The sequence below is a fragment of the Salvia hispanica genome, chromosome 1 (genome assembly GCF_029641045.1).
Source record: "Salvia hispanica isolate PSC_SH4W2 chromosome 1, Shi_PSC_v1, whole genome shotgun sequence".
NCBI classification, from domain to species: domain Eukaryota; kingdom Viridiplantae; phylum Streptophyta; class Magnoliopsida; order Lamiales; family Lamiaceae; genus Salvia; species Salvia hispanica.
Window position 1 is genome coordinate 44,371,645 of NC_142692.1, and position 14,994 is coordinate 44,386,638.

Here is a 14,994-nt window from a genome sequence, read left to right on the forward strand (position 1 = left end):
TAAAATTAAAAATTTAAATTTCATAAACTCATATTCAATTTGTCAGTAGAATTGAAATATAAATTATAGTTTAATTCAATTATCACTATAAATAATGTACACATATTTGTCCTTAAAGTTTATCAGATTGATAATTCTAATCACAGGTTAGGCAATGTCCCAATCCATTTGTATAATAAAAATTTGAGATTTTATTCTCTTTCTTATGTTATATATTTATAATTCTATTTTTTATTATATAATTTATTTTTAATTGATTTCTCATTAGTCACCTATATAAATAGGTCATTCTATATTTATTTTGCATTAACTTATTTTTTTAATTTTTCTATATTGCTCCAACATTATTTTGATATATTTCTTATGCGTGAATAAGATATCCATACAATATGTACTTTATTTTTAGTATACGTCACATAGAAATACACTGAATAAGATATTTAGTAAATGATTTAATTATATATATTTATGTATTTTATGTGATTTTAATATATAGTAATATTTAAAAGTAATATTACCTTTTATTACACCTAGACTCCTATTTTTTCCAAAATATTATAATTGGGTTCCATATGATAAAACTCAAAACTTAAATCTATATAGAAAATTATGGAAACCCAAAACTCTAAGACCTAATCCTTCTACAATAATTTCTTAGCATTAAATAATTTAGCCGAATACAGTTATACAAATATAAATTGAATTGAATAAATTGAGCCAATTTATATTGAAACCCACTAATTGAATTAAGTTAACTATCAAATTGACCTATTTCTATTTAATAGAGTCAATCAGGTTAAAAAAAATGATAGCTTCCTTTCTTCACGCTCGTAGCGCCTTCATCTTCTGCTTCACGTTGAATTTTCTACAATTTTCAAACGAAACATGAAATAGCCTAAATAAGATTATGATAGAATTTGCAAATAATAGAAAGCTATATAAGATTTTCAAACATATAATGGGTTGATAGCAAAGGGAAACACAATAAAATATGAGCACCATATCGACATCATGGATCCATGAATACATTGCACAAATCTTGTTCGTGTTGTTATCCCAACTACTGACCTTGCAAGACCTTGCCGTTAAATGCTCATTTTTCATTATTGTCTACATGGAGTGCATTAATGATAAAGTTGAATTTAATGATTAAGGTATTAGTGTATAATGATTAAGTTGAATTTAATTTTAAAGTTAATGTAGTGTATAAAGAAGTTTTAAAAATGATGAGTAATACTTTATTGTGATAGATTTTTATCTTCTGCTCTATGATTTAATGTTTATACATTATATTATGTGAAATATATGATTTGTTTCAAATTTATTATTTGATTTGTATAGATTCTTTTTCTTATATAACTAAAATTGTTACTCATTGTTTATTGTTAATATTGATTCTAATTTTATTTAATTAATTTAAAATTAAAAATTAATGTGTTAAAAAATATATTAATCTGTGCATAGCACAAGTGTGATACTAGTTTTAATTAGTAGGGGAGTAATTTTTTTTTCCATAAACGGCTAATTTGAGGTGGGACAAATTATGTGGGACGGACCGAAAAGGAATATTGGGACGAATTATCCAGGACGAAGGGAGAAATTAAAATTCCCTCCATCCCACTTTAGGAGTCCCGGTTTATCATTTTTGGGTGTCCCACTTTAGGAGTCCCGGTTGGAATATTCCATAAATGGTATTAGGCCCCACATTCCACTAATATTTTTCCACTCACATTTTATTACTCCCTCCGTCCCGCTTAAGATGACACGTTTTCCTTTTTAGTTTGTCCCAACTAAGATGACACATTTCCTTTTTTGGTAACTTTTTCTCTCCAATTAATACACTCAACTACTTTTTCTCACTCCTATTAAAATATCCATCTTTCTTCATCTCTCTACTTTAATACCTACACTCACCTTCTCTCTCTCCAATTAAACATTTAAATCAATAACTCATAAAATCCCGTGCCGGCTAAGCAATGTGTCATCTTAGCCGGGACGGAGGGAGTATAAAACTAATATAAAAAAGTAGGACTCACATTCCACTATTTTTTTTCAGCAACTTTCCTTTACATTTCTTAAAACACGTGTCGAACTCAACCAAAACTCCTAAATGGGACGGAGGGAGTAATTAATATGCAATTTATATCTGATTGAATTGGGCATTACTACTACATAATATTAATACAAATTCCTAAATGCATGATTGAGATTAATTTTTTTTACATTGTGGATTAGTGCATATGAAACTGCCGTATGTGATTTTAAATTTCTAAATGCATTATATTCATATTAATTGCAATAACACTCAACACAAATATATATTTAAAATTATGCCCCAAAACTCGTCTTTTATATATACTAGTATCACACCCGTGCGTTGAACGATCCATTCTATTTTCCTCAACTTATTTTACACATTGAAATAATTTTATGAAATGATAAACAATATTATCATACGAAATCTAAAAGCATAAAAATATATAATAAAAAATCATTATACAAATGTTAAATCAAATGACATTCAAAATCAATAAATTTGTTAAAATATATTGCTTGGTAAATTCTGAAATAAATTCTCAATAAAATAATATGACCAACTAATTGTAATAAATAAAAATTTTCATTAATTAAGAATTAATCTGTCTTCGTCTCTTCTATTCCAAGTACTGTTCCATCTTACTTCTAATCTCTCCCAGCCTTTTTTTATCCGCTTGTCTCTATCTCCAATAGCCCAACCTTTTTCAGTCATAATCTTCAACACTTTCATGGTCTCGTGCCAATGTCATCTTCTCCATCATGTCAAATTGCCTCCATCTATATAAAAACTTTAAACAAAATATAACAATAGTAAGTACATATTAACAATGTACATGTTATAAAGACATATTTAAATTTGATTCTAATTAACAAAATTGTTTGATGAGAAAATGAACTTATGTCATAATAACAATAATAATGTTTAAATATATACTAAAAGCAAAAACAATATGGTTGAGAATTAAGAAGAATACCTAAAATCAAGCATATTTTTTGCAAAAAATAAAGCATTGAGTGAATTATAAACTATCAACTATCACATATTTATAGTCCAAACAATAAATTGGGGGCTATTCTAAAATCTTTCAATTTCCTCCATTTATAATATGAAATTTAAAAAAATTTCAACTTTCATAATATTACCCTACAAACAAATAAATTTTGAAACAACAATTTTGGTAGTCCAAATGGAAATAAAATTAGGAGTATTAGGTATAAAATGTTTAATAAAGTTAAGAATTCTATTATATAAACAATTATCTGTATAATAACTTTTAGAAAATGGAATGGGCAACAATTTCTATCAAATGAATGAGTCATGCACCAATTTAACAATATAATAATACTATTATATTTCTCCTACCTAGTAAGTAATTCACATTTTATATATGCATAGTAACTGGATTCATATATATAACCAAAAATTCTTAATAAGATAAGGAACGGCAAAACACATATATTAAAGGATCATGGCAAACACATTCTAAGGCGGCAACATTTGGTTTGTCTCCAAGCTTCGTCAATTAAAATACACGAACACAAATAACTCACAATTACAAAATATTGAAACATATAAAACATATATTGTACCGTTAGAAATATCATACCTTGGCAAGGAAATTTAATCAATCTTATCACAATGTCCACATGTGAACATATTCTCAACCTTCATCGTCCTTTTAACGGATCTTTTGCATACCATATAGAACCACTTTCCGTAATGGCATTCTATAGTTTCAATCTTCCCAAAAATCCAAAACAATCCTTCCTGGAAAAAAATCCAATAATTTTTATTCAAAACCATCAATTTTTATTCAAAGAGAAATGGATATATTTAGATAGAACAAAATATATTTCAAACGAAATCATCGCAGAATAAATCAACAAATAAAAATTTAAAAATTACCTCAAGCTACTAAACATCCTCAATAGATTTCCCCTTTAATTAAGCAAATTCATTAGTGACCTTACTTGAACAAAAATGATCAATTGTTCTTTGGCATGCAAATTTGGCAAAGGTAAGAACCATTCTGAAAATATGCAATAGGGAAGGCAATGAGAGAGAGGTATAAGATAACAAATGATAAATATTTATAGACAAAAAAATAAAGAAATATTATCATAAATGTATGGAATTGTAGCATGATTAGTAGTAATAAATTTATATTGAATTATCGTTGACTACATCTTGAAACGCAAGTTCTACAAAAATTAGTACAATTTTATTCACGCTAAACGCAATTTTCATCAACCATATAATAGAATAAAAATGCTATATTTTATAACTGCTATTCATATTTTTCATTTGAATAGGATAAAATATGTTTTAACTTAATTATTTCAAATAAAGTCAGAAAAATAGTTGCCCATATACAATTGTGGATGGTTACAAATTTTTAATAAGTGGTCGTTACAAATATGCATGCCTGAATTATAAATGCAATAACAGTTTCAAAAAATACTTATAATAGAGGCTTTGAATCCTAATAGGAGATGAATGATTATTACAACCGTAGAGAGTGGATAATTATGACAATTAATTCATAATCAATTTTTATATTTGAAGATAGAAACTGCCGGGTGAATTTCAAATTGTGCTTCCGAAATTTAATGAGTTTCCAAAGTGGAAGATATAATATTTTAAATTGCATTTACATCCATTGCATAAAATGACTATTCAAAACGGCCAAAAACTCGCCTTTTATATTAGTATAGACTAGTATAACGTCTGTGCTATGCACAGATTAATACTATATTTTTAAAATATTAATTTTCAACTTTAAATTAATTAAACAAAATTAGAATCAATTTTAATAAATAACAATATGAGTAATAATTTTAATTATATGCGAATCATAAATTAATAATGAACAATATAACTAACAATTTTAGTTACATGAGAATTAAAAATCTATATAAAAAACTAGAAGCATAATAAATCGCCTTAACAAATTGAATATTTTTAATAAAATTAAAGACAAATTAAATTATATTAAAGTTACCCATAACCCTTACGTTTGACTGAACCTACTTATAGATATGTATATCAAAATTAGCTAATTATAATTTCAACATAAAATTTTTAATATGGATCAACTATAAAGTAATATAAATGAACTAAACTAATCATTACTATTAAAAAAAAATTATAATTACTAAAACAAAAAAGAAAGAAAATGAATATAGTAATGGATAAAAATGAACGGAAAGAAACGAAAAATATAACTAAAAAATACCAATAAGTCATATAATATTAAAAATAAATACGATGTTGTATCAAAATTGATATATAAAAACGAATAAGAAAATGTTAAGAAAAGAAAAATATAATTAATAAAATGAAATGGAACGAAAACATAATTAAAAAGAACAAAATTAGTCAATCAAAGAAATTGAGGAAGTCTCGAGCCCACTGAGCATGGTGTGAAATAGTTCCATTGTGTCAAACTTTCCTCCTCCTATGATAACAACAAAAATGGTATACTTGAATTCTATAAGGTAGGTAGGTATGCGTGGATATCTAGACATATTTATAGGCTAAACCCAACGTCGGTTCACTTTTCACACTAAGCAAAAAATGTCAATTCATATGGATTGAGGTGATATTGGTGTGTGTGTGTGTGGCAGGGATGTGGGCTATGATGAAAAGAGAGTGAACTTGGTGAGGAGGATTGTTACGGACTCAATTTCCACATCGGTTGTGAGAACAACTGGTGTGGGGTATATAGACTAAATGGCTCTCGCTCCTAACAGGCTAGTCTTTTGGGATGAGTTCTCCTGTTTGGTCTGTATCAATTGGTGCTTTCATTGAGAGCCCAAACGGTTCGGAGTGGTGGCCGGGCAAAGAACTCGCCGTGACCAACGAGTACGTTTGGGACCGACTCGGAGTGGTGACCCACGGAGTGGTGGCCGGGCAAAGAATCCGCCGTGACCAACGAGAACTTGGAGTGGTGGCCCACGGAGTGGTGGCCTGGCAAAGAACCAGCCGTGACCAACGTGGCCGTGACCAACGAGGACATTGCCCTTAAATGAGGGTCGAATGTTACGGACTCAATTCCCACATCAGTTGTGAGAACAACTGGTGTGGGGTATATAGACTAAATGGGCTCTCTCTCCTAACAGGCTAGTCTTTTGGGATGAGTTCTCCTGTTTGGTCTGTATCAATTGGTGCTTTCATTGAGAGCCCAAACGGTTCGGAGTGGTGGCCGGGCAAAGAACTCGCCGTGACCAACGAGTACGTTTGGGACCGACTCGGAGTGGTGACCCACGGAGTGGTGGCCGGGCAAAGAATCTGCCGTGACCAACGTGGCCGTGACCAACGAGAACTCGGAGTGGTGGCCCACGGAGTGGTGGCCTGGCAAAGAACCAGCCGTGACGAACGTGGCCGTGACCAACAAGGACGTTGGCCCTTAAAGGAGGGTCGAATGTTACGGACTCAATTCCCACATCGGTTGTGAGAACAACTGGTGTGGGGTATATAAACTAAATGGGCTCTCTCTCCTAACAGGCTAGTATTTTGGGATGAATTCTCCTGTTTGGTCTGTATCAATTGGTGCTTTCATTGAGAGCCCAAACGGTTCGGAGTGGTGGCCGGGCAAAGAACTCGCCGTGACCAACGAGTACGTTTGGGACCGACTCGGAGTGGTGACCCACGGAGTGGTGGCCGGGCAAAGAATCCGCCGTGACCAACGTGGCCGTGACCAACGAGAACTCGGAGTGGTGGCCCACGGAGTGGTGGCCTGGCAAAGAACCAGCCGTGACCAACGTGGCCGTGACCAACGAGGACGTTGGCCCTTAAAGGAGGGTCGAATGTTACGGACTCAATTCCCACATCAGTTGTGAGAACAACTGGTGTGGGGTATATAAACTAAATGGGCTCTCTCTCCTAACAGGCTAGTATTTTGGGATGAATTCTCCTGTTTGGTCTGTATCAAGGATAGACTTTGCCAGGGCAGTAGAAAGAGATGATCCCAGCAAGAAGTGGAAGAGTGAAGGTGCAACATCCGGTCAGCAGCAATGGCAATGGCAGAGGTTAGTGGAGAATCTGCAGTTAGCTCATCAAGAGCTCTCAGTCGTAAATGATCTCATTAATCCCCTTAATCACCCTTTAATTATACATGATCATTTTTTAACTCCCACACGTACGCGTACTTATAAAGTATACAAAGACATTTTAAAATATTTTCATTGTAACTACCCCACTAATTTTATTTTACAGTTTCTTTTTTAAACCTCCAAGGCTCCCACTAACTCCACTTTCATAATTCCTATAATTTTAGCTACTCTTTAATTATAAGTATATTTTTAATTTAATTTTTCTAAAACTTCCTCAAAACTCTTCTTTTATATATTGTATAGATATATATATATATATATATATATATATATATATATATATATATATTGGGGTGCACTATGGTGCCACCATAGATAGGATAACACCATACCACCAGTCCATTAGATCTCATTTATGGACGCCTAGGATTAAGTTTCGTGAAAAAACACGGGTTTGCAGTCTACTGTATTAGATATTACAGTCGTGGTAAACTGCAATATTGTTGTGATAAGACTGTAATATTCAATGAACAGCACTGCAATCTGGTAACGTAAAATTAGAAACTTCCTATTTTACCCCTCTATGTTTTTACACGTGGCAGCATGACAAGCACACGATTTGCAGATCCAATGGCCTAAACTGGTGTCATAGTGTTACAATAAAGAGGGTTGTCATCTTAATACATCCATATATATATATATAGTTAGATATTCCGTTCCTTGAGGATTTATTTATTGAACTCAATTCCATGTGATACAATAAACTAAATAAAATACAAGGGTTTGTTTTGAGTCCAAATTAATTAAATTAAATGTTACTCTTTTACCTTGTGCATCACGTGAAGAGAGGAGTAGCCGAGAAGAAACAAAGTCCAGCCCTTTCACTCTTTTGACGCTATGTTTGACTAAAGAGGCAGAGAGTTAGATCGTCTTTTTTCAAGCTACACTCAATTCGATCCTTTGCTTGTCTCGATTGGGTGTATTCTCGTTGAATATTTGTTTATATATTCATTCAAGTGTATTTCATAGTGAGGAGAACACACGCCTAAATAGGCTGAGGATTATTTACATATGGTATGATTTACCCTAGCTATAAATCAGGAAAGAATAATTTACAACTAATTTGAGATCATTCTAATTGATCCCCTAATCTTTGTGTATCTTCCTTGATTTCTTCCAACACTCCCCCTCAAGTTAAACAATGGGATCACCCATTTTTAACTTGTCCAATACTTCATGGAAGCTTCATGAATCCACAGCCTTTGTAAGAATATCCGCTAATTGGTCTTTTGAACGAACAAAGGGAAGGTCTACAATTCTTGCTTCTATATTCTCCTTGATGAAGTGTCGGTCTACTTCAACATGTTTCGTTCGATCGTGTTGAACTGGATTTTCAGACATGCTTATTGCTGCTTTGTTGTCACAAAAGAGTTTGCACGGCTCCTTTGACATTAAGTCTAGTTCTGTCATTAACTTCTTCAACCATAGGATCTCTGTCAATCCACTCTTGATCCCACGAAACTCTGCTTCTGCACTTCATAGAGCTAATACCTTTTGTTTTTTACTTCGCCAAGTCACGAGATTTCCACCCACGGAGGTAAAATACCTTGCAGTCGATCTTCGACCATTTGGGTTCCCTGCCCAATCCGCATCTGTGAACCCACGCACCTCCAAGTTCCCATGATTTTCAAACAAAATTCAATGTCCTGTTGTCCCGTTCAAGTAACGCACAATCCTCAAAGCCACTTCCTAGTGATCGACTTGAGGCTTATGCATAAACTGACTAACTATCCCCACTGCATAGGCGATATCCAGTCTGGTATGAGATAGATAGATAAGCTTACCGACCAGATATTGGTATCTCATTTGGTGCGTGAGTTAGGATCCTTCATCCAGTCGAAGACCATGGTTCTGCATCATTGGAGTTTTTGCAGGCTTGCAATCTAGCATTCCTGTTTCAGCCAAGAGATCCAAAACATACTTCCATTGGCTTATAAATATCCCATACTTGGATCGCATCACTTCAATGCCCAGAAAATACTTCAAGAGACCCAAATCCTTCATCTCAAATTCAGCAAAGAAGTTCTTCCTTAGCTGGCATATCTCCTCCTCATCATCCCCAGTAAGGATCATATCATCCACATAGATAATCAAACATGTTCTTCCCTTCTTTCTTCTTGAGGAACAGAGTATAATCTGAATTACTCTGTTGGTATCCATATTTCTTCATTACTTTAGTAAATTCCCAAACCATGCCCTCGGCGATTGTTACAAACCATAAAGAGTCTTTTTTGGTTTACACACCTCTCCTGCCTTGAATTCCCCCTCAAATCCTGGTGGAGCTTCCATATAGATTGGTTTAGTGAGTTCGCCATGCAAGAAGGCATTAGTCACGTCAAACTGATGTAGCAGCCAATTGTTCGTTGCAGCAATAGAGAATAGTACACGAATAGTACTCATCTTGGCCACCGGTGAGAAGGTCTTTGCATAATCGACTCCATAGGTTTGAGTATAACCTTTTGCCACTAACCTCGCCTTGTAGGGCTCAATTGAACCGTCTGGTTTCCTCTTGATCGTGAACACCCAGCGACATCCCACTAGTCTAGACCCCTCTGGTCTCAGACACACTTCCCATGTTTTGCTTTTCATTAGTGCCTTCATTTCTACCAGCATCGCCTCCCTCCAATGCTGGATTTTCATTGCTTCCTCCGCAGTTCTAGGGATCTCCTCTTCATCATATAAAGCTGCAGTGAAGGCCCTCGCCATCTCCGTCAGATTTGCTTTAGCCAGATTTTCCACTAAATATCTACTTTTCTTCGAGATACGCTCTGGGCTATACCTCTTGGGTGGAACACCCCTTGTGATCCGATAAGGGAGTATTGTACTGCCATGTATCCCCATCAATTACAACATTCTCTACTGGTTCTGGATCTGTCACAGAGTCATTGGGAATATTTGTACTATTAATTCCAGATTCAGTAATTACCTCAGATATCATTGGAGAAAGACTATCGGGTGAAGGCGAGTGAGGAGGCTCTACTGGTGACAAGACAGGCTTGGCGACAGTACTAACTGTCTCTGTTGGTTTCGCGGCAGAGTTTCTTGGTGGCGATACAAACCAACTTAGGGTCCACTCGACCTATCAATAATTCCTAGATGATGGATCAAAGCACCTATAACCCTTTTGATTGATTTTATACCCAAAAAAACACATTTGATAGCGCAAGCAGAAAATTTGGTTCTTTCGTGTTTGGGAACATGGACATACAAGGAACACCCAAAAAATTTAAGTGGTAGGGTAAGCGGTTCGGGTACTTTGGCTAGTGAGGATGAAAGTTGTAAATGAGTTTTCACATTTAAAATTTTTGTTGGTAGACGGTTCACTAAATAAACCGATGTAGCAACAGTCTCAGGCCAGAGAAATCTTGGAACATTATAATCAAAAAACAAGGCACGAGTAATTTTAAGAATGATCCTAATTTCCTTTCAGCTACTCCATTTTGTTCGGGAGTATATGGGCAAGAGGTTTGGTGAACTAACCCTTTATCCACGAAAAAATTTGACATTTCCCGATCGACAAACTCCCTCCAGTTGTCAGACCTAAAAATTTTAATGGTTGTCTGAAATTGAGTTTGAACCAATTTGTAAAAAAGGACAAATTTTTCGTAAACTTCAGATTTGTTCTTCAAAAAATATACCCACGTCATTCTCGAACAATCATCCACAAATAACAAAAAATATTTAAAACCATGATCTCTAGTAACAGGTGCATGAACCCAAACAACAACATGAACCAAAGAAAAAAGACTCTTAACACGAGTTTCAGTAGACTTAAAAGATTGTTTATGGCTCTTCGCCAAAACACAAGATTCGCAATCAATATTCTTGAAATGAGAAAAATTAGGAAAAAGTAGTTTAAAATAACCATGAGAAGAGTGACCAAAACGTCTATGCCACAACCAAGCTTCTCGAGTCGCAGATCCGTGAGCCAACATTGTGCCACTTCCTTGGTGAGCCATCTCGTCAACATAGTAGAGGCCTTGACGCTCTGTGTCACGCCCAATTATCCTTATCGTCCTGATATTCTGTAATACACAGAAATTAGGATGCATTAGTAGGGTAAAGTTTAATTCCTTCGTCACGTGACTAATAGACATCAATGTGTGTGATAATTTGGGAACATAGAGACAATTCGAAAATTTTAGCGTTGGTGAAATCTCAATTGTTCCACTCCCCTCTACTGATGTTAATTCCCCATCCGCAGTCTTTATCTGACTTTTCATAGTACTACAAAAATCCACAAAATCCCCTCTATCATGAGTTACCATATCAGTCGCCCACAATAAAAAATCTACCCTTTATCTTTTTCACTAGACTTATGTTGTACAGTACATGCAATAGGCAATTTGTGCAGAATTTCAAATCTATTAGGACTGACCAACATATTATCACACAATATGGGGTCAATTTTCGGATTACTCAAAGTATGGGGGGCAAAATGGGAGGCATGGGGTATATTATGTAATTTCTGAAAAATTGGGGGACTGGGCATCAAATTATAAAGTGAGTTGGGTTTGCAAAAACCTAGCCCATTACCTCCCGTCGAGAATGCGCCGCTGCTCCCTTCTCCCCCGACGCAGCCGGCGAACGCCGCCTGCCCTATCTCCTCACCTCGCCTGCCGCCGCCGCCGCGTGGTGTCTCACCGCCAACGCCTCTCCCACGGAGGTTGGCCTCTGTTCCACCATTTTCCTCCACTCCGATGGCCGATTTTGCCTTCCCCTTTTGAGTTTCATCCCACCATTCCGGAAATCTGACTAATTTGAAGCAGGTTTCCTTGGTATGCTTGTTCATCCCGCAATAAGAGCACCACAACTTGGTTTTATTTGGCTTGGTTCCACCGCGGCGGTTGTTTGTGGCAGCGGGGTATGGTGTCTGCTGATTGGGACGGGGCGGCGCTGGCTGGGGTGGAAATCGTTGGTTTCAGGCTCCGAATCCGAAGCCCACTCCACCAGATGCTGGTTCTCCATTCGTCGCGCCGGTTTGGCCGGGGTTCGCCGGCGGCATGATCTTCTGCCGTGTGGCCTCCCGTTTCACCCAACCGTATGCGACGTCCACTGGAGGCGTCGGGCTTTCCTTGAGGATATCTCTTCTATTTCCTTCGTATTGAGAGTTTAATCCGGCCAAAAATTTGTATAGTCTTCGTGTGTTGATGATTTCTCGATACTGACATACTCCTTTGTCGCAGCAGGTGATGGTTTTGTTCTGGCATCGATCGATCCATACTCCGTGCACGGTTCTCCAGTACGTTTCCAGATCCATGTCCCCTTGGACAATTCGACTGACTTTCTCCTCTATGTCGTATATCAGATATGAATTCGACGTACTCTGATACGTCACAGCCAAGCTATCCCAAATCGCCTTCGCTTTTTGGTGATGTGCGAAATCTCCGAAAATATCGATCTCCATATTGTCAACGATCCATGAAAAGACCACCAAGTTGGTCTCTTCCCACTCCAGATAGTCCTTGTCTATTGAGTTTGGGGGCGCCGGTCCAGTGATGTGCCTCAGCGCCCTTCTACTTCCGATGGCTACTCGCATAAGTCGAGCCCACATTGGACAATTTCTTCCATTTAGCTTGAATGCTACTGTAACATTCTTGCTGGTTTAGAGTTTGATGTCGTCGGTTTTAACGTCTTCTTCTCCTCCTGACATTCTGCAGGTTTGTTATCCATCGCCTTCTGGTCGGGACAAGGTATATTGACGATGATGAATTTATTTTCTGAGCCTTTGAATATCCTACTCTGAAGCCATGTTGAATATTTGTTTCATATATTCATTCAAGTGTATTTCATAGTGAGGAGAATACACGCCTAAATAGGTTGAGGATCATTTACATATGGTATGATTTAGATATGTATGATTTATCCTAGCTACAAATTAAGAAAGAATAATTTACAATTAATTTGAGATCATTCTAATTGATTACCTAATCTTTGAGTATCTTCCTTGATTTCTTCCAACAATTCTATTTGAGGAATGAGAGTTTGGTTCTGTGAGAGAAATTGAGAGAGTGAATGAATTGAAGGACTGATTGTTGTACAAACTGTGAAAAAAATAAAACAAAAGAGGGAAAGGGGTATACCACTGGAATTGGGGATTTGTGTCTCTTTCTTTATTTATTCTAATTAGTATTACGGGGCATATGATTTTCAGTTAATGAATACTTCTACAAATTATAAATAATTCAATAGAAATAAAAACTTACTCTCTTTGTCCCATTAGAAATGAAGCGTTTTCCTTTTTCGATCGTCCCATTAAAAATGAAACGTTCTTAAAATGGAAACATCTCTATTTTTTTACTTTATTCTTTCTTCATTAACTTACAAAACAACACTACATAAAAACTCGTGCTGATTCCCAAATATTGCATATTTAATGGGACAGAGGGAGTATATCTTATGTACACTTTAAAAAAAATGTACTTCTCCCTTCTCACTCTAAGTGAAATGCATTTTCTATTCGACATAGAATTTTATATTTTTATTTTGTGAGTTGAGTAGATAAGGAATAAAGTAAAACATGGAGTATAACTTAGAAATAATTATGTTTTTTAGTAAATATATTAATTGGAATAAGACATATCTCATTTATATACTAACACTTTATTAAAATCCATATTTATTTTTTAAAAAAATTAGTTATTTCTGATATACATAAGTAATTACTTTCAGTTTATACATAAAATTACAACTAATAAAATAATTACTTTTGTTATATAAAAAAGTAAAAAATTATCATTGAAATATTCAAGTACAGTATGATATACATTAATGTATTAAAAACTAATTGCAAATTATACATTCTATACTTGTGAACCATAAAATTATATAAAAATCAAAAATCAAAAAATATTGTCCCAAATGATTTTTTTCTATTTTATTACTGCAAATAAAATATTTTTATAGATGGAATAAATTTTGATATTTAAATTGAGATAGTTAATCGTGTAAAGTAATACTTTATGTGGACTAAAATGTATTTTTGTAGAATTAATTTTAATTAATAGTACTCGTATTGTTTAATCAAAATTTAGGGTAGATTAGGTAGAAATGATAACTACTTCATGAAACCATGTATTCCCTCCGTTCTGGCTAAGATGACACATTTCTTGATCGCCACGAGATTTTAGGAGTTATTGATTAATAAGTTCAATTGGAAAGAGAAAAGATTGGTGTAAGTATTAAAATAGAGAGAGAGAGAGAAAGATGAATATTTTAATAAGAATCAGGAAAAGTGGTTGGATGTATTAATTGGAAAGAGAAAGTTTCCAAAAGAGGAAATGTGTCATCTTAGATGGGACAAACTAAAATGGAAAACGTATCATCTTAAATGAGATGAGTAATTTCATTCAAGTAATAAGTTTATAGAATGTATATCAATATATATTCATATTAAGTTTATTGAGAAATAAAGGAAAAAAAGAAGTCCATTACCTTCATTTTTCTTCATTAAAACGTCAATATAACAATTTTGTCCTGTACATAAGTAAATAAATAGGCTTTCGTTATTTACTCTTATTTGGGCTTTGTTAGAAACACCAACTAGCCCATAACCGTAGCAAGTATATATACCAAGTTTGAGTTGTAATCAATGGAGAACTTTTAATCTAATTGAGAATTGAGATCTATTTTCAGCTATTCAGTTTTATTAAATGAGTGGTCCTAAATTTGCCACATAAAAAATATTTTTAGATTAATTAAGTAAAAAATGGCAGATTGGTAATTCACATCCCTTTCGTTCATCCTCTGGTTTTCTCCTTTCACTTTCCTTCTTTCTCTTTCTCTTTCTCTCCTCCTCCTTCTCTCATCGCCGCTGCAATTCGCCACAGTCTCTGCCCGAAC

The 14,994-nt window shown here is 34.8% G+C and overlaps 1 protein-coding gene across 1 annotated transcript; it reads right to left on the reverse strand.

Annotated features, from left to right (window-relative positions):
• Positions 1-12,073: 12,073 nt before the first annotated feature.
• On the reverse strand, positions 12,074-12,706 carry LOC148933897 (uncharacterized). Its single transcript, XM_089061964.1, has one exon. It carries the CDS (start codon positions 12,704-12,706, stop codon positions 12,074-12,076), a length of 633 nt encoding a protein of 210 aa, XP_088918090.1.
• Positions 12,707-14,994: the final 2,288 nt, after the last annotated feature.